Below are 19,064 nucleotides of genomic sequence, written 5' to 3' on the forward strand. Positions count from 1 at the left end.
GGACGCGATGGCGCGGTACCGCTCCCCTCTGGTGTCGCGGTACGCCAAGCGCCGAGAGGCCTTCAACTTCAGCGAGAGGAAGAAGTTCGGCACCTGGCGCCGCCTCTGGCTCTACCTCGCCCAGGCTGAGAAGGTAACGGCGGGACGGGCGCTGAGGGCAGAGCGGCCCGGGGTGGGGGGAGCGTGGTGCCGGGGCGTCTTCACGTCCCGATTCCCTTAAGGGCTCTGGCAAAGGAGCGCCCGGGAGCTGGCGGGAGCCGGCCGTACCTTCGCGGAGCTACCCTCGGGGAACCGACCAGAGCAACTTTCCAGGCGCTCCTTGGCGTATTCCAGGGAGGAAGGGGGCGCGGGGGATGGAGGGGTGTGCGAGTTCAGGGTTACCCAGCCCTCTGTACACAATCCTCCGCGTACCTGTCGCCCCTCAGCAAATCACTTCTTCTCGCCTCGTACCTCCCCTTGCACTTTTGCCTGCACTATAAAATTGGTTTTGTAAAAGCTTTGCTAAGCAATCTTTTGTGAGGCTTTGCCTTTGAGCAAACATCGGTGTCCTTCTCAAGCGCTCGGCTGTTTGCTTTCCAGGAGGTGTGACGGATGAGGTGCACTGTCCCGTTCAATCCGATGGCTGTCAGTCCGAGCCAACCGGACCACCCCCTGCATCTGCAGTTGTTTTCAGATAACCCTTTTTTCCGAGATAAGTTTACTTTTGGCCAAAGTGAGCAGAAGTAGTTGTGATGTTTCTGGTAGGCAATACCACAAAAGATTGGCTATTGTGTATTATTAGTTCAACTATTAGGAAGCAGCAACTAAGAGCATGTCCATTTGATTGCAAGCCGTTGTGTTAGTAGAGTATATGAAGTTAACTTTCTTAACGTATAGTTTAAGCTAAACCTTCTGACTTGGACTGTGGTCCTAATTAGGGATACATGTACAGTCATTATTACATCTTAGTTGAGACACAGTCAGTTTTAAGATGCAGTAACTTGATTCCTTGTGACTCTTACCAGGTTTTTGACAGTGAAAAAGCTGTCATGTGTTCCAAAAAAAAAAAAAAAACCCTCAAAAAAGTCACAAAACCGACCCACTTTCTGACAGAATGGCTTTACCTTTCAGACTCAACAGGTGCCCATTTACTTTGTACAGGGTCCAGTTTCTGTTTTCAAAGCCCTGGGATTGTTAGGAAGAAACCCAAGCACTAGGTCTGTCTGTTACTGTGAGTACAAGGGTAGAGAAGCACTATGCTGGAGAATGAACAAGCAATGCACAGTGTTACCTTGTTCCTTCTCCATGAAGGATCGTGTCACTACAGCAGCTTTGTCAATAATATGCTGGACCAAATGTGATGTTTCAGAAGCGGAAGATGTACTTACACAGCTGTGCTAAACAGGAGTCACCTTCTGAAGTACCACATGCCTGGTTTTGTCACAGTTTAGATGCTGGAGTGAGAAAGCTGCAAATCTTATCTAGCACAGGAAGTGCCAATACCATGAATGCATGCTTGAGGAGCTTTGCATGTTGGAAACATGACAGTTTAAACGTAGTCATATCAATTCCAGCAGATAATCATCACTTTTTCTTCTGTTCAAGAACAGGATACGTGAGTTGCCCAATAGGAGAAAGCAATCTGCTTGAAAGAACCAGTTTGATATTTCTAGGTTTCCACTCCCAAGCCCTGAATTCGGGGCTACCCCATCTCTTGACCCTTGCTATGCTTCCTGTTGCTGCCCCCGAGTTTTGTTCCCAGAAAGTAGAGACAGGTCTTAAAACTTCCTGAGCTCTCTTTTCATAGTGGGAAGAGGGAGACTACTATTTTTATCTGTCTTCTCATTCCAGAGCAGTTTGTAATCTAATGTCAGCTTTGGACTAAAGGAGGAAGAGTCAGCTACTTCTACCACCTGTTACCTCTGTCAGTGATCAGTTAGTTACAAGCAGTTTCTCTAGGTTCCTTATAGAAGATGCGTAGTATTTCTATGAAAAAGAATACCAATTCCAATACCAGGTAATAAATGAACTATGGCAATTTACTGCAGCACATATCCTCACTTCCAGGATATTCATATGTTGCTTCTTCAGTCATTCTTACTGAAGATACATAGTGTATCTTTTCAGATACATTAAAAACCAAACAGTAACAGATAAACTGTGGCCAATGGCAATACTTACTTTTGTCTTCTGATAAATCAGATCTAGGAAGATCTAATCATAGGTTTTCTGAAAGTTGCAGAGAGTAGTAATAGAGAAGACATGCAACTTAGTGGTAAAATTTTAGGTAAAGTACAGGGCCAGGCTGATGGCTTCAATATTCACTCTACTTAATAGGTGAAATTTTCAACTGGTCCACTTGGAATATGTGAGATAAGAATGGAAGAATTATTTCAGTAGAAGCTGAATTTGGCAGAGTCTACATAGTGTTTTGTTCCTTTCAGCAGGCAATAGCAGGAGTTTCAAAGAGCAGGCTTAGCAAAGTGTGCGATTAGTAAGAAAAGCTTATTTTTTCCCAACTGACAGTATTTAAAGTTTGGGTTAAGAGCTGAATTTGTACCCATCCCAAAACTCTAGTTTAATTTTTTTGCATAAATTCCTTTGTATTATGATTCTTCTGTTAACACTTTTTATCTTGAATTCTTGACTTAATTGTATTTGAAAGTTAAGTACAAATTTCCTGGAGCTCTTCCTTCTTGTAGAAGTAGCTTTGACATCCTGCAGCATCAAACTGATTTACAATATGTTTTGCACATGTGAAATAGAAATGTTTTCTCTCTTCCTATAGTAACCCTCCATCTATTTTTTCTGTCCAATTCAATTTTCAATATTTTTCTGTTCTTTATATGATGAGCAACCCAGTGTTCTCATTCTGTGTGCAGGAGCTGTGCCATGTCATCCACCTGCTCTGCCCCATCCTTTAGGAACAGTGATGAACAGCCGTAGCTGTTAGAGTGGCACATCAAAATATTGGGACAGTCTCGAGGGAATGACACCCTAAAAGCACAGTCCAGAGAGCTCATCACTGACCTATGGTGCTTTGGGAAAACCTTGTGTTCTCTCCTTCGTGTAGTTTTCCTACTTGGTTTTCTTAGGTACATGGGTTTGAAGGACGTTCGATTGCTTGCTTTCTGAGGTACTGCCAATGTCAGCAAAAGCTCATAGGGAAGAGGTCTCACACATTTGTGGACAGATGAAAACATCGTTTGTCTTGGCACTACCCTACCTTGCATGTGTTCTGCGTCAAGTCATCCCTTTTTGGGGGGTTATTTCCTTGCTGTCTATATGACTCTGTACTATGGTCAGCTTTTCCCAAAGGATCACAGATGTCTGAGCAAGGCATGAGATTTTAATCTTGGCACAAGAGTGTATTCCCTGCTGAGCTGCCTGTGCTTTTAGGCAGTTACAGTCTGTATCAGTGCACCTCAAAGGCAGCAGTCTGGGGCCCAGTGCTTTTCCTCATTTAGCTGGACACTCACAGTCATGTATATGCTTGGAACAGAATAAATTTGGGTACTAATTATCTGACGAGGATCTTGACATGTCTGCTTCACCTGCTGTCTTCTTCAGTTCCAGGTTCCATGTCTGCAAAACATTTTTTCAATCAGTTTGATTCTGAACAGAACCAGTTTTTGAAATACTTTGAATCCTGGAAACCTCCTGGTTGGTGATTTCTCATTATTGATGCACAGGACAATACAATTTTAATTTGGAAAAGGCAGTAATGCCAAGTTCATTGTGAGACGTCTAATTTCTCAGCATCAGGAAAAGACCTATTTCTCATCTTAGTTTGTGCAAGAATTACACCGGTGTATAATCTTGTGGTTGGATATCTTTGCTTTTAAGTCAGCTTGCTGAAAAGCTCTAGCAATTAGTCTCAAACATGAACTAGGAGCATTCATCTCCTTCTTCCAGATCAAGTAATTGATTTCGCAAGGTTTCATATTCTGTCAGAGATGAGGTACTTCAGGACTTTTGAAAAGGTACAAATATATAAAACATATATACCTTTCCATGTGTTCTAAGCCCCCTGTTTACAGTTGTGTAGGTCTAGTTGTGGTCCGGAGTGTTTCTCCTGACACAAGCTATTTAGTCACATGGTAGCTGGATCTTTCTTTACCCAAAAGGTAAACTTCATTAAAAGAAGTTTAAACTATACTATTTTTATATCACTTTTCCCCATGCGTTTTAGTTTTTGTAGTTTTCACAGGAATGTTACATGATTGAGGAAAGTATGAAGCCCAAGAGGAACATCTAAGAATGAACACTGTCCTATCCTATTGGAAAAGGCTGGAGAGCCCTAGAATGAAAGCATTTGCTGTTACAGCTCAATTATACCAAATTGTCACGCTTCTGGGAGATGTCACATGGGAGTAAACTATTTAAACAGCTTCTGTCTCAGTTTGTTGGTAAGGAGAAAAAGCAATAGAAGTTCTTTTCCCCTTGCAGTCACTTGGGCTTCCTATCACAGATGAGCAGATACGGGAGATGGAAGCAAATCTGGACAACATTGACTTCAAGATGGCAGCAGAGGAAGAGAAGAAGCTGCGTCACGATGTGATGGCCCATGTGCACACCTTTGCCCACTGCTGTCCGAAAGCTGCAGCCATCATTCACCTTGGAGCAACTTCCTGCTATGTAGGGGATAACACGGTAATATAATATTTCCAGTTTCCTGCCTGCAGAGCTGGGCAAAACAAAGCTACAGTTGTTTATTTTAGAGCTCTTTATAAACTTTTCTTTATAAAATATTAAATGGATTTTTCAGACATTATTGTTAATTTTACTGTTGAAGTTAATTCAGTTCCCTAACCTGGCTACCCCAGGAAGGCAAGCTCCACTTGCCTTCTTTCTTCTGATGTGATGCAAGATCTATCTGGAAACTGTTCCCTCACCTCTGCTCGCGTGTTAAATACTCAAGGAGATAAGAGGGGAGTTGTAAGCACACGAAGAAACATGTGAACTGTGTGATTTATCAGTTACAACACTGGGACAAGAGGTCACTGACTTACAAAACAAGGTCCATGAGCTTTCAATTTGTTCTTGGAACCCCTGCGTAATTCAGGGGAAAACAAAGAGAATGGATCAGTGTTAAGTGAAAAAGGAAGTACTACTATTCTATAAAAGTGTAAAATATTTGTGAAAAACCTCATCTAAAACAGAGTGCAAACGGAAGCCTCATTTCTCAGTATATGTTTCTGTTCCACTGTTGAAGCCACTGCAACTTCACAGCTGCTTTTGTCGCATGAGAAGCTCCTGTGTGATTATTTTTTCTCTACTTCTTTGCAAACCTGTTCAGCTTTTGGGTAATATCACCTTCCTTGTGACACTTGTGCCCAGCTGTACCTCAGTCACAAAAGAAGGAGTAAAGATGACTGGTGCCTCATCAGTCCACTTACCCTCCTGCTGTCTTTAGCCTACACTGCCTGTGTTTTTCACTGGGGACGGTATGATTTAGTCTGTCATTCCATGGGCAGTCCCAAGAACCTCAAAATAATCATTCATAGGCACTTGGTGGAAAAGGCCTTCCACCACTCATTATGACTTTCCATGGACAGTATAAAAGGAGCAATGGTGGATCCAGCGTTTTTGTCATAAGCAAGTTCAGTGCAAGTTCTATTACAAGACGGAGAGTAAAGCTTTAAGAAAGTTTTAAGAGGAGACTTTTGAGTCTACGAAGCAAGATCTGTGTCCTCTCTGAGAGAAACTGTTACATCTGGTCCTTTAGACATGGCCCAAAGTTCTTTTCTTTGCTTCTTTCAGGATCTGATTGTCCTCCGCGATGGGTTTAACCTGCTGCTACCCAAGGTGAGAAGGCGGTTCTGCAGTGTCTCAGAACTGGGGAGCACTCATGTCCTGTGCATAGCCTGTGTTTAACTTGGATTTTCCTAAACCTTTGTGGGAAGCTAGGAGGAGTTGTCTGTCTGGGTTGTTCTCAGAAAAGTGAACAGTTCCCTTCCTTTCCTTTCTCAGGTCTTTCCCCAGAGCTTTTCTGCTCACAGTGGGAATTACAAGCCTCTCCTTGTTTATCTGTGCCACAGGTACTAGTTTCAGAAAGCACTTGTATTGCTTTCAGGATTATCTTAGTCTTAGCTGTATTCTTAGGAGTGTGTCAGCATTCAAGAAACTATATAATAAAATTTTGTGAGGTCAAATATGGCAGGAGTGTAGTGCAGTGGTGTCTATCTGACCTGAATGAGTTGGCATCCAATTTGCCCTGGACTGTATGTGTGTCGATTATACCCAAACCAACTTTATTTCTGACCAATTCCAGGAGTAAAGAAAATACCAAGGATGAACTAACTGCAGGATTAGGTTGGGCATGAAGATTAGACTAGTTTGAGCTCAAGTCCAATGACTTGTGTTAGCTCTTGCTTGAGTTTCGTAGCAAGCAGAAATTGTATGTATGCCCTGAAGAACTGAAACACACCATATTCTACATTCTACATCAGTTGGAGAGGGCTGCCCTGTTGCCCCTCAAAGTCCCTCCCTGCACAGTTGTTTCCCTCCCCTTTTTTCATAATGTTGTGCTTAAGCATGCTAACTTCTGCTGTGTTGTTTGGGGTTTTTTTCTGTCTCATTCCACCTCTTTTCTATCCTTCCTGCTTCCACCAGCTTGCAAGGGTGATCAGCCGGCTGGCCGACTTTGCTGAGAAGTATGCTGACATGCCTGCTTTGGGCTTCACTCACTACCAGTAAGTAGCCATCAGTCTTTGCTTTCTTTTTGTTCTCTGTGCTTTGATTAAATTGACCTGCTACTGCTCTTTTGTCATCCTTTTTCCCATCTCTGACCAGTGGCAGTTGGTGGTTCAGAAAAGGCGTATGTGCCTGAATCCAGGCTTGTCTCAGGAAATTGGACTGCTGCTTTGACTTGCTGTCAGCAGTTGCTTCAACACAGCTTTGTAAAGGATGACTTTCAGGCAAACACAGATGTGCATACTCTGGGCTGTTTCGAGAAACTGTAACACGGGATTGCACTAAGCCTGTCTTCCAGTCACATTTTCTTTGTTTTTCTCTAAGTTATTTTCTGCTGCAGCCTAGAAAGTTTTGCTAATGGCTACTTGTTACTACAGATACTGAGTCAAAGGACAATGAGATCTGGGTGGTTCTCTTCTTGGGGTAGTTTAATCTCCTGCTTCATGAAGACTGTTTTCAGAAGCATTAAACTACACCATGAGGTAAGCCTGGATCTTCTACCCCAGTGATACAGGAACAGAAGAGGCAGGGAAATTGCGCACAGGTCGTGTCAGGCTCTGTGTCTGGCACATTTCTCCCAAAGGAGAGTGAAAGGTCAGGTCTCTGATTAATTGTCTTGCTGTACATGCAGTGTCAGTTCCATCAGCTCTAGTCCTAGGGCCCTCTTCTTCTACAGCTTTTTGGAGGAGTATCTGTGTTGGTTTTATTTTGGCTTTTGGAAAGAGGACAGAGGAGTATTCAAGAAGTGTATACAAGGTGAAATCATAATTGATGCCTCAGCCTTTTCTGTGTCGTTTGTTAGCAGAGCCTTCGCTCTATTTACAATTAGGTCCATGTTTTCCCTAGCCTTCCTTTTTCCTGCTTCTGTACTTACAGAGGCCTGTCTTGTTGCCTTTCACATCCCACACTAAATTCATCCAGGTGGGTTTTGGTTTTCCTTGCCCCATCCCTGCAGTGTGGAATAGTGTCTTTGTATTCCTCCTGGATTGCCTGTCCCTGCTTCCAGATCTTACAAGCTTCCTTTTTATGTCTGAACTTAATCAGGAGCACCTTTTTCATGTGTGTATGGTTTTTTGAAGTAGTATAGAGGTTTTCTTTGGAGTTTGTGGATAATTTGAAATATTTCTATTTCTGGGTTCTGCGTAACACCCCTGTTTTTGCCTCAAAGCATTTTCAGGTGGACTGAAGTGTAGCTGAAGCTTGCAGTTACTTATTCCAAGGTAGAGGTCTTACAAGAAGTGTTGGCTGACAGCACTGTTGAAGTGTGTTTGCCCAGACGCTGAGGAACACATTTTTATAAATAAGAAGGAATGGTTCCTGAGAGGAATCATTTAAAATCACAAAGTGATTGCAGATGTTTCTGTGCTGAGAAGTTCACACCAGTGCTGTAAGTCAGCCAGGGTGCCCCCCGTGCCTTAGGTGAGCGGAATTGGGGTGGGGGACTGATGCGCCCCTAGTCTGTCCCAGCCCCTGTGGGCCGGCAGGGGGCGCCCGCCTGGCACATGGACATGAAATTGCTGTTTTCTGGTAATTCTATCTAATTCCTGAAAGGAATGATTGCATCTTCAGTACCATTTACTGCTGACACTGGTCCATCCTTCTGCCTAAGACAAAACCTGTTAATTTCTGCTCAAATGAGTTGAGATGAATCTGTAGGGAGGTCCTAATGTCAGACTCAGCAGTGAAGTGTGATGCTTGTGCAAATCCTCAATGAGTCATGTTGTTTTCTTGATTGTTTTCAGACCTGCCCAGCTCACCACTGTGGGAAAACGCTGCTGCTTGTGGATTCAGGACTTGTGCATGGACCTGCAGAGCCTGGAGCGGGCTCGGGATGACCTGCGCTTCCGGGGTGTGAAAGGCACCACGGGCACTCAAGCCAGCTTCTTGCAGCTCTTTGAGGGAGACCATAGTAAAGTACGTCAGACAGCCCAGGGTGCAGACTTAGTCTTAGCTATTTTCTGTTCTGGAATGCTGTTCTCTTTGAGGGAACATTGAGATTCTGGCATTGAATTTACAAGGGCACCGTGATCCTTCTGGGGCTCACTGACAAGGCTCTGTGTGAAAGTGAGCAGCATTTGGGAAGGGATGTTTCACAGAAAGTAAAAGATTTTTTGACAGTAAACTGAGAAAAGCAAAGGATCGTTTTTGCTCTTGCTGACCTTACCTGAGTTGTATTTTGAACTCTTATTTTTCGCTTCATCCCAAGGTTGAAGAACTGGACAGATTAGTGACTGCAAAGGCAGGATTTAAGCGGTATGTAACAAGTATTCTTAGCAGTGTGTGACTCCTGCTGGTGGTGTTGGCCCAGATTCCCCTGGTTGCCAAACCGACATCTGTGCTGCTGTTCACTTATTCCCCCTTGCTATCTTCCATTCTCAGTTGCATTTTCCCACATGAAGCTTCACCTCCTAAATAGGCCACTTCTACTTGTCTCCCTGTCAAAGCACAGCTGTCCATTTTTCCTCTGTTTACCTCTCTCCCATCTCATGCTGCCCTAAGAAATTGACAGCCTGAATCCAAAGTCGTTTTCATCAGGGCAGAATGACAGCCCTCCACTTCAAGAGCCATGTCATTCCTTGCTCAAAGTCTTGCAGTATTGTTGTGTCTGGCTGGAACACTCAGCTTGTGTGCTTGTTTCTAGGGCTTACATGGTCACAGGGCAGACTTACAGTCGCAAGGTGGACATTGGAGTCCTGGCTGTGCTGGCCAGTCTGGGGGCTTCTATACACAAGGTGAGCACCCTACTTGCATACATTGAGAAGAGGGAGAAAGATTTCAGATCTTGAAGGAGCATGCTCATGGTGCAGAATGCTCTTCTCAAGAAATACTGGTGTTCCTTGTTCAGCTGTCTTCTTTGTGATTGTGTAAATTCACCGCTGGGTACACACCTGGTACTCAAATCTCAAAGATCTTAAGACCAGTGACAAATAAAGCAAGTTAACTGAGCAGATTCCAAGATGGGTTAACAACTCCCACACCAGATATTAGTCTAATCTATGCTAAATTGATCCCATTAGAGTACATGTCTTCCCTAGTGGTGTGTGAGTTTTTAAATTTCCCCATTTGGTCCTAGTTAATTGCCTTTCTGATAATGGTGTTATCCTCTCTGTCCTTGTGGATTCTTTTCATTGATTTATTTCTGTTCCCTCCCTCTTCCTCCTCCTGGGCTGAAGTAATCTGTGGTATTTTCTTCTGTTTTGGTTTTTTCCCAGTTCAGTGAGCACACATTATATGTGTTTGCAAGTCACCGAGTAATTTTGTTATGCATTTTCAGTGTTCTCTTCTGATCTGTATTCCATTCCCTGCAAACATTTGCCCTTGTTGGAGTCCTGTTCTCATCTAATGCTGTTTTCTTTGTTTTCTTGACAAACATTTTTAGGCCAGGAAGTAGGATTGCAGTGCCAATTTTTTTGTCAAATTTTTCACTGCTCCCAGTGTACTTCTTGCACATAGATGCAAAGATTCTCCAAGAGCACTGAGAGTAAGATATATTGGTGTGTGTCAGTTTGGTTCTGTTTTGTTAATTTCTTATGCTTTCTTTCTAGATTTGCACTGACATTCGTCTTTTGGCCAACCTGAAGGAGATAGAGGAGCCTTTTGAGAAAGACCAGATTGGTAAGGGATGAGAGAGATTTCCTGGACTGGTGTATATGTCTTTTCATTTATGTGGTGTGGCCTTTGAAACAAACTTAGAAATGTCACTGACAGAAGTTGCTTTAAATCAACTGGAGTTGACATTGTTAGTATTTTGGGTCCTTTTAAAGCAAAAAGAAAGGGGGGCAGAAGAAAAGGAAAAAGAAGAAAACACCTTACCTAAAGGTTTCTGGATATTAAGTAATTAAAATCAGAGTTGTATTTGTGCACTTTCCGTGTTTGGGGGGAGAGAAGAAGTACTCATGTATGTCCCATTGCCTAGAGAGGAAGACTTGGGTCTGAGGAGTGCGTAACATTTTCCTGTCCTCATGAAGCTGACTGGAAAGTAGGTTTTCAGCTCAACTCAGCATTTTTATCTTTATAAGCAGACAAATTAGGAACAATGGAGCTAGGGTGGACCCTTTCACCCTTGCCAGAAGAATACCGATGATGTGATTCTGACATTGCTAGAGAGGGGAAAGGAAATGTAGTGTTTTGGCTCTTGGCTGAAAGTTCAGATCCCCTAAATAGTTGTATAAAATTGAATCAGCAAATTAAGCCTTAGTCCTGTCTAGTACTTGTACCATTCTACATTCTGTGGATGATTTTAATATCCATTCACTAGAGCAACAGGCAGCAGTCTAACCATCTGACTTTGAAGGACAGTGTTATTGAACAGATGGAGGCTCAAACACTGCTAAGATTACCATGGGTAGCCTTAGAGAGATGGTGCTAAATACTACATTAAAAAGTAAGACTATTTGTCCTTTTTATGTGGTAGTACTTCCATTTTGCAGAATTGCAAAAATGTATTCTCACTCTTTCTGTGCCCACATTTCAATGTTTCTGGTCTGAAGGGGAAAGTGGTAGTGTCATTTTCGTTATTACATATTGCCCTTAGAAAATTGTTGTGTTTTGAAGCTTTAGTCAAAACTGTGATTCCTGACACATTTTTCTTTCCTGGGGGAGGACCTTCATCTCTTCTTGCCGAATGCACTCCTGCTGTTGCCGTGTTTGCATCCTTTTTCCTCCTTTGACAGGTTCGAGTGCTATGCCGTACAAGAGGAACCCAATGCGTTCAGAGCGCTGCTGCAGCCTCGCTCGGCACCTGATGACGCTGGTGATGGATCCCCTCCAAACAGCCGCCGTGCAGTGGTTTGAGCGAACGCTGGATGACAGTGCCAACAGGTCTGTTCAGATTGTGCAGTGCAGCAATTGCAGATGGCCCTGTGCAGAAAGGTCCTGTGCTCTCTTTAGAAAATACTGCCTTTAAACTAAACCCACAAGATACCACCTTGACAAAAAGCGGTCTCAGTAGAACCTAGAGACTACAAACTGGTTTCCTCTGTAACAAGAGATAAAAACTTTTAAGTTTTTTTTTAATGTCAAGATCTTCTGCTAAGTAAACCAGCAGTGAAAGGGAGGGATACAGAAGCCAGGGTAATAAATTGCTTTCACAGTCTTCCTGTTTCAACAGCATAGTATTACAGTACTCATATTTCTCAAATTTTCCTCCTTGTTTTGAATGTGGTTTTTTGACCCTGCTTTTTTTGGCCTCTTAAAGAATAGTTCAATACCTTAACCCTCCAAATAATCTAAACAAACATATCTTAATTTTGAAAAATGTTGTTCTTTACAATAAGTAGTTCAGATCCTAGAGAAAGAGCATAATTACTCTACTTTTTTAAAAAATGTTTCATTAAAATCTGCGCAGGTCTTTAGGATATTGCTCAGCAAATTTTACTTTGTTTTATGATTCCTCATCACCATTATTTTGAGTTGAGCAGAAGTTATCTGCAATTATTATCAAGTAAATTACAGCAATTAAATTCAATACTTCCATCTTTTATTTAATACTAAACCTGCATAAAGCTCGTACCTGCCTTTGAAACATTTTAGCTTCAAAGTCATATTCTGTTGCAGAATTTGATCTCTTAGAATCTTAGAAATCTCTATAATTCCAAGGTATGGCACCTGTGAAACAATGAACAGCAGCAGTTTTGGCTGTAGATTAGCATTAAGATTGCTGATGAGAACGTTATTTTTAAAATGTCTCCACAAACGTAATACCTGCATAAAATTTCATTTTAAAAAAGATTTTTCCCAAAGGGACTTTACTCCACAGCTCCTAGTCTCTTTGAAAAAAGAGTTGCATAGGCAGCAGAAAACAATGTAAATTTAAGAAATTGCATACTGGTTGATATGGTGTGTTTATTTCCCAATAGCTACCAAGTGTTGAGAGATGTACTGGAATGTTTTTAAAATTTTATTTTCATCTCATCTAATAGAAAGACTCATTTGTCCACTTCATTAACGAATTGTAAAAATCTGTGCCCTGGATTTTTCTTGTTAAAGCTATAGTGTTTTGGAAGGAGAACAAGCCAGAGAAAGTTCAATCAATCTACAGTCCAGAAAAGTTGTTTTAAGACACTGTGATAGAATTGGAGGGCCTAGATGTAGCACAAGGTTCGAGAACTAGAACGTTTTATAAGACCACAGTTTAGAATGGGCCAGGCCCTGCTGTCACAGATGGATGATGCTGTGTTTGCTGCACTGTGATGCAGAGCATTTTGCCTGATACAGCTTAGTCTCCACTACTCCTCTTGCTTCCCTCCTCTCCTTTTTGTCAGGAGCTACCTTTGTGGCTGGTTGTGACTGAGAGCTGGTTTCTTGGAGGAAGCCCTCACCAAATGCATGGATCCCTTTGGAAGTTCCCCACTGAGCACAGCATGAGCATGCAGCATGTCTTACTCCTGCAGGGTAGGATCAGTAGTAGACAGTTCAACACAGAACACACAAGGGAAGATACTCTAGATTGCTGCCCTGTTTCCCATCTGTGTAATCATGGAATTACCTTGGAGCTTTCTGTGTGTGCCTTCACCCTTTTCTCTCTCCCTCTGTACTAACCAAAAAGAAAAAAAAAAGAGAACAGTTCCAGTGTTAGGCCACAGTAAGGCTATTTACAGCATTATTTACAGAACCTGAAGGATCTGAGGTGGACTGGAACATGGCCTTTGTTGCTGACCAGGGCTCTGGGTATGTGTGTTTCGTAGGCGCGTGTGTCTGGCTGAGGCTTTCCTCACAGCTGACATCATTCTGAGTACGCTGCAGAATGTCTCCGAGGGACTCGTGGTGTATCCAAAGGTAAAGCAGGAGATAATGGACTTCCTTGGTAATGCTACACCTATGCCAAAGCGTATAAAAATGCTCCCACTCCAAGGATTACATTTTTATCTGTTAGTTCAAATGGTTTCTGGATTTTACTCTGTTCTTGCCATATTCTCATGTTGTAGGACATACATGAAAGGTCTCTTGTGAGGTCAATAAAAGAGTAAATACAAAACTTCTCACAAAGGATATTTTTCTCTGAATTACAGAACGGATCTGTATAACTTAGCAGCAAAATATACTGTCTAGACAGATCTCGTCCAGTCCTGTAACTTACTACATCTTTTCCAAAGTAATGTCTCTTACAAGATATGGCTTCTAAGCATTATCAACTTCAATATCTGGATTTCCAGAGCTAAGTTCAAAACAAGAATTTGTCTTTGAATCAGGGGGACAAACTTTTTACCAGGGCCTGTTATATAGGACAAGGAGTAACAGTTTTACACTGACAGAGGGACAATTTAGATGATATAGGAAAGAATTTTTATTACAAAGAGGGTGATGAAACACTAGAAAAGGTTGCCCAGAGAGGTAGTGGATGCCCCATCCCTGGAAACATTCACAGTCAGGTTGGACAGGGCTCTGAGCAACCTAATCCAGTTGAAGATGTCCCTGCTCATTGCAGGGGGTTGGACTAGATGGCCTTTAAAGATGCCTTCCAACCCCTACTTTTCTGTGATTCTGTGACCATTGTCCAGTCCTAGAGATTCAAGGGGACAGGAAAAAAAAACCTCACTGCGAAGTTTTTGGTTGTCTATAGGCTTTCTATAATGCTGTTTCTTTTTTTCCTGGTTGTTTTTTTTTTTTTGTGTGTGTTTAAGGTGATTGAGAGAAGGATCCGGCAGGAGTTGCCATTCATGGCCACAGAGAATATAATCATGGCAATGGTGAAGGCTGGGGGCAATCGTCAGGTATAAATGAAGTGTTCACGGCCTGGTGTTTGTCTCCTGAGAAACAAATGTATCTGGGCTCTTGTCCTATCTCACCTTTCTCTGCTCTTCACCTGCTCCCATGGAGTTGTTATAACTACACTGCTGCTGCAAAGCCAGGGTCTGTTCTCTGAGGGGAGAGCACTTGTGGAAATCCCTATTTTCTGTTAGGAACACTGTGTGTTTGAGCTGATCTAGCTGGCTGTGCTGGAGAAGAGGGAGACCTATTTTTATAGCTGATACTAGTAGGCGTTTTCCTTTTTTAAGTGTTTGAAGGAACTTGGAACATAGGCCAAGCTTCTTTAAATGGAACATGTTGGCAGTTGGCTACCTTATAAATTAGAAGAGGATGAATCAGTGCTGTTAACAAAAAAGCAAGTAAGACCATCTGAACCACTCATTCATGTGTCATTCTTCCCTAACTCAGTATAGTGTATTAACCACTTTGTTTATAGTCCTTCATTCGGCTTCCTGTGTTCAAGCAAACTGTAATTAAATATTTTCCTTAGTAAGTAAAGCCAGACACAATTAGATTATATTTCCTTATCATTTAATTTCACAATTCAGGTCAAAATTGATAATTAAATTTCCATCGTAATAAAACACCTTATTTTCACTTACCTTTTAGATAGTAATTTTTCCTTCTATGATTATTTCCACATCAAGGACAGAAGTTAAAACTTGCAAGAATAATGAAAGGGTTTGATAGAAGCTTTGAGCAGAATAGTTCTAGTTTTCTGAAACACTTGTGGCAAATCAGCCACTATATTAGTCACTATATTTTTCCCTTTTTTCCTTTCCCCTGTGTCTCTGATGTCAGTGGGTCAGTGAGTAAGCTTCCTGACTAAACACATTAAGGGTCACAGCATGTGAATCACATTGTGTGATTCATTTGTGTCTCTTGTTGACCTGCCTTCTTTCTGGTGCTGTTTAAATACACACCTATAGGGCTTAGTACATTTGTAGAAGGTGTTCATGTTCACATTCATATGTTCTGTTTTCCTGTGGTGGGAACTTTGGAACAGCATATTTTCTAGGCTTTCCCACCTCATAGCACAGAAACTCACTTCCCCACTATTAAACAGCTCCCTCTTCTAAACATCCAGAAGATAGATCTGTTCACCTGAGGCAGGTCAGTGCTGAAGCCAAATGATATTTGGATGGAGGAAACAGGATAATTTTTGTCCTAATTGTAGATCAATGATAATACATTTAAGGAGAAGCTTCTTGCATAGCTGTAAATGCAACCACATGGCTGTATTTTAGGACCGCATGGCAATATCTGATTTTGCAGGTGGTACCTGACTACAGTTGGGTTCCCTTGTTCTTACCAATTGATTGCAAAGGAAGGGGTTTTTTTTCCTCTCTATGTCCTTACATAAGCCATAGTTTGCAAAGTCTCACTGCTTGTTAAGTTGGACAGATTCTTTTCTTTTCCCTTTTCCAAATCTGTAGAGGTTTTACATGGTTTACAGTTGAAAAAAAACCCTATAGTGACTCAGAGTATTTGGGAAATTTGAAGAAGTATAAATGATTCCAGTGTCATTAGTTTATGTTATAGTTCAACAGGGAGTGTATGTGACATTCAGACTGTTTCAGCCTCAAAGGACAGATTTGAAAGCATGAAGAAAATCTTGTTTTAATGTAGTGGCATGTGAGACTGCAGTCCAAAATGTGCCGTCTTTTTGCACTGTCCAGGGCAATACACTTCAATATTTTTCCTCCCACACAAGTTGGCGAGATGACCATGTGCTGTCAGTAGCAATGGAATTACTTTTCCCATCTTCTTCCCCCTATACTTACAGGACTGCCACGAGAAGATTCGTGTTCTCTCTCAGCAAGCAGCAGCTGTTGTGAAACAGGAAGGGGGTGATAATGACTTCATTGCCCGTGTCCGTGCTGATCCTTACTTCAGCCCTATCCATAAACAACTTGAAAGCCTGTTGGATCCCTCCTCATTCACTGGACGTGCTCCTCAACAGGTAAAGTAGTGGGAAGAGGCTATGGGTTGTAATGCAATGTGTACTTAATTCCTGCATCCTTTTTGTATGCTACAGAGTGTACATATTATATAACTCTGGCCATACTCCTAAGGAAGACACATTTCTCTCTTTTGATTTCCTTGGCTTTCTTGTCTTTCTTCCCTGTGGCTTCACACTTTTGACCCTGGACATACCACTGTTGAGTGTCTTTGTGAAAGAGAGACCCCAGTGAAACAAGCAGTTCTAAGTGGGGAGGAGGAGGCAAGCCCTTTTCCTAATTTTATTTTTCTCATCTTGAACAGGTGGCAAAGTTCCTGAAGGAGGAGGTTCGACCTGCACTGATTCCATACCAAAGCCAGATGGGTGGGAAAATTGAACTGGCACTTTAGTTATTGTCTGCAAATGTGTGTGGGTACAGGAAGATAATAAAAGCCTTATTGACCAGGTCTGTTTACTGTGTCATGTTATTTTGGTTCTCTACAGTACATTTAACCCCCAGAGCTTACAGCCACCTCGATTCCAGATGGGCTTTTCGTTCTTTGTCTGCTGTTTGGTCAAGCCTCTGTCTATAGTGTGCTGAGTTACTGAGAAACACCCAATTGTGACAAGGTAACTTTATCACAGCACCCTTCATTGGCACCTTACAGAGCATTGTCAGCTCTTAAAGAGCAATGCCAGGTGCTGCCTGACATTTGTGTAGGACTGACTTGTTGAAGAGCAGAGGTAAGGGGAGCTGAGTCCACTCCCATTTTCATCTTTCTTCCCATGCCCTGAAACTTTCTTCATACGTGTCTCAAAAGTTGATAAAAGTTTGTCCTGGCTTTCAGAGTACTGTGACTTGGGGAGCAAATAGGCCAAAATATTAAAAATAATGAGAGAGAAGCCATAGAACTTCTTGGCTCATCAAACAGGTGCTCCTTCAGTGCTGCTTTTATAGTTTAATACTATAGCTGTGGCTCTGTAGCTTCTGAAAATCGCATTTACAGGTGTGGGTAAGAAACAGGTGTTTTGGCTGTGATTGTGGTCCTTGGCTGTAGGTACTTGATACTGAGTGGCAGGTGGACTCTGGCATGTGAAAGTTGTTCTCTACTACAAGTTTTGTCTGATAAGGAAAGAAAAAAGATAATGAAAATTCATTGAATGCCAGAGAAATTCAAGAGCTTTGGGTTTATTTCTGACATTAATGATCTGTTTTGTAATGTCTGTGCTTTACTGGACATTCAGTACTGGATCAAACTCTTCTCCCTTTGACTTATTTACCTCTTCTTCCAGTGTTACTACATCACAGAGCATTTCCTCTGCATCAGTGCAATATAAAAAGCTCCCTCTTGCCTCTGTTATTTATTCAGACTCTCAGAGATGACACGATAAGGATTACTTGATTTTTGAAGTGTGGTTGCTGAAGAGAATTAAGCAAAGCAGAAGCTACCTGCTGTCCTTCAGGCCATCCTTGTTGAAAGAGGATTTAAAAATACTGTAGGTTTTAATAAGGCTTGTCGTTATTAAGTAGTCAAGAGTAATGGGAAGCTTCAGGCTGTGGTCTCCTTCTATCAAGATTGCTCTGGCTTTACCTTGCCCCTAGAATATGGCATTCAAAATGTCTCAAACATTTGTGAGTTTGATGGTGTTTAAAACATTTTGCTTGCTTGGGCTATTAACATTTAATTACCCATCTGTTTGAAAGGATAACTCTAATTGAACCCTCATAATTTTCAGGCTATTACTCAAACGGATAGCCAAGAAAGAAAACAGACAGATGCGTAAGTCCTCCTTCTTTGGTCCTCTTTCCTCCTTAAAAAAAACCCAACCAACCCTGTGTGGAGAGGAGGAACAGCTAATGTATCTTTTCTCATCATTGGAAATAAATCTTTGTCAGATAGAGGCTGCCAGCTGTGAGCTGTTGGACTTGTTTTCCTGGAAATTTTAAAAAGAGTAACTGGTAGAGAGGAAATGTCATCCTAGAAAACTGGCATGATGCGCAAATCCTTTAGGAGACTTCTACTTTCCCACAGAGTTGGCAGTGGCACCAGCCAGAGATTAATTCTCCCCTCTGCTTGGTTGTTGGGAGGAAGTCACCAAGCAGTGCTTCAGCTGTACAGCTCTTGATTCTCCCTCTGTACTCGGCACTGGTGAGGCCACACCTTGAGTACTGTGTCCAGTTCTGGGCCCCTCAGTTCAGAAAGGACATTGAGGTGCTGGAGCAAGTCCAGAGAGGGGCAGCAAAGCTGGTGAAGAGTCTGGAGCATGAGTCTGATGAGGAGCAGCTGAGGGAGCTGGTGTTGTTTAGCCTGGAGAGAAGGATGTTTAGGTAAGTTGTCACTCTCTACAACTACCTGGAACTAGGTTGTAGCCAGATGGGGGTCAGCCTCTTCTCCCAGGTAACCAGCAACAGGACAAGGCACAGCCTTAAGCTGCACCAGGGGAGGTTCAGGTTGGACCTTAAGGGAATTTCACAGAATGGGTGATTAGACAGGGTGATGGAGTCGCCGTCCCTGGAGGCGTTTAAGGGAAGACTGGACGTGGCACTCAGTACCATGGCCTGGCTGCCAAGGCGGTGTTCGGTCAGAGGCTGGACTCCACGACCTCAGAGGATTTTCCAACCTAATTGATTCTGTGATTTTGTGACAGCTTCGTGAGGCCAGATCACACTTTGGGCTACTCGGTGCATGTCGCTGCA

General features: G+C 42.4%; 1 protein-coding gene across 1 annotated transcript; it reads left to right on the plus strand.

Annotated features, from left to right (window-relative positions):
• On the plus strand, window positions 1–16,833 carry ADSL (adenylosuccinate lyase). Its single transcript, XM_017737868.1, has 13 exons — window positions 1–133; window positions 4,429–4,632; window positions 5,743–5,787; window positions 6,595–6,674; window positions 8,418–8,589; window positions 8,882–8,928; window positions 9,317–9,407; window positions 10,221–10,290; window positions 11,349–11,496; window positions 13,362–13,452; window positions 14,298–14,387; window positions 16,211–16,387; window positions 16,690–16,833. The coding sequence occupies exons 1-13, from the start codon at window positions 8–10 to the stop codon at window positions 16,774–16,776; spliced, it is 1,428 nt and encodes a 475-aa protein (XP_017593357.1). The 5' UTR covers window positions 1–7; the 3' UTR covers window positions 16,777–16,833.
• The last annotated feature ends 2,231 nt before the right edge of the window (window positions 16,834–19,064 follow it).

Source organism: Corvus brachyrhynchos, unplaced genomic scaffold, assembly GCF_000691975.1.
Source record: "Corvus brachyrhynchos isolate BGI_N302 unplaced genomic scaffold, ASM69197v1 scaffold56, whole genome shotgun sequence".
NCBI classification, from domain to species: domain Eukaryota; kingdom Metazoa; phylum Chordata; class Aves; order Passeriformes; family Corvidae; genus Corvus; species Corvus brachyrhynchos.

What these genes read in the sequence shown, in the direction of transcription:
- ADSL (XM_017737868.1), top strand. Translation starts at nt 8, where the DNA reads ATGGCGCGGTACCGCTCCCCTCTGGTGTCGCGGTACGCCAAGCGCCGA. An exon ending in ACCTCGCCCAGGCTGAGAAG is followed by an intron (nt 134 to 4,428) that starts GTAACGGCGGGA and finishes TTCCCCTTGCAG; the next exon opens with TCACTTGGGCTTCCTATCAC. An exon ending in GCAAAGGCAGGATTTAAGCG is followed by an intron (nt 8,929 to 9,316) that starts GTATGTAACAAG and finishes GCTTGTTTCTAG; the next exon opens with GGCTTACATGGTCACAGGGC.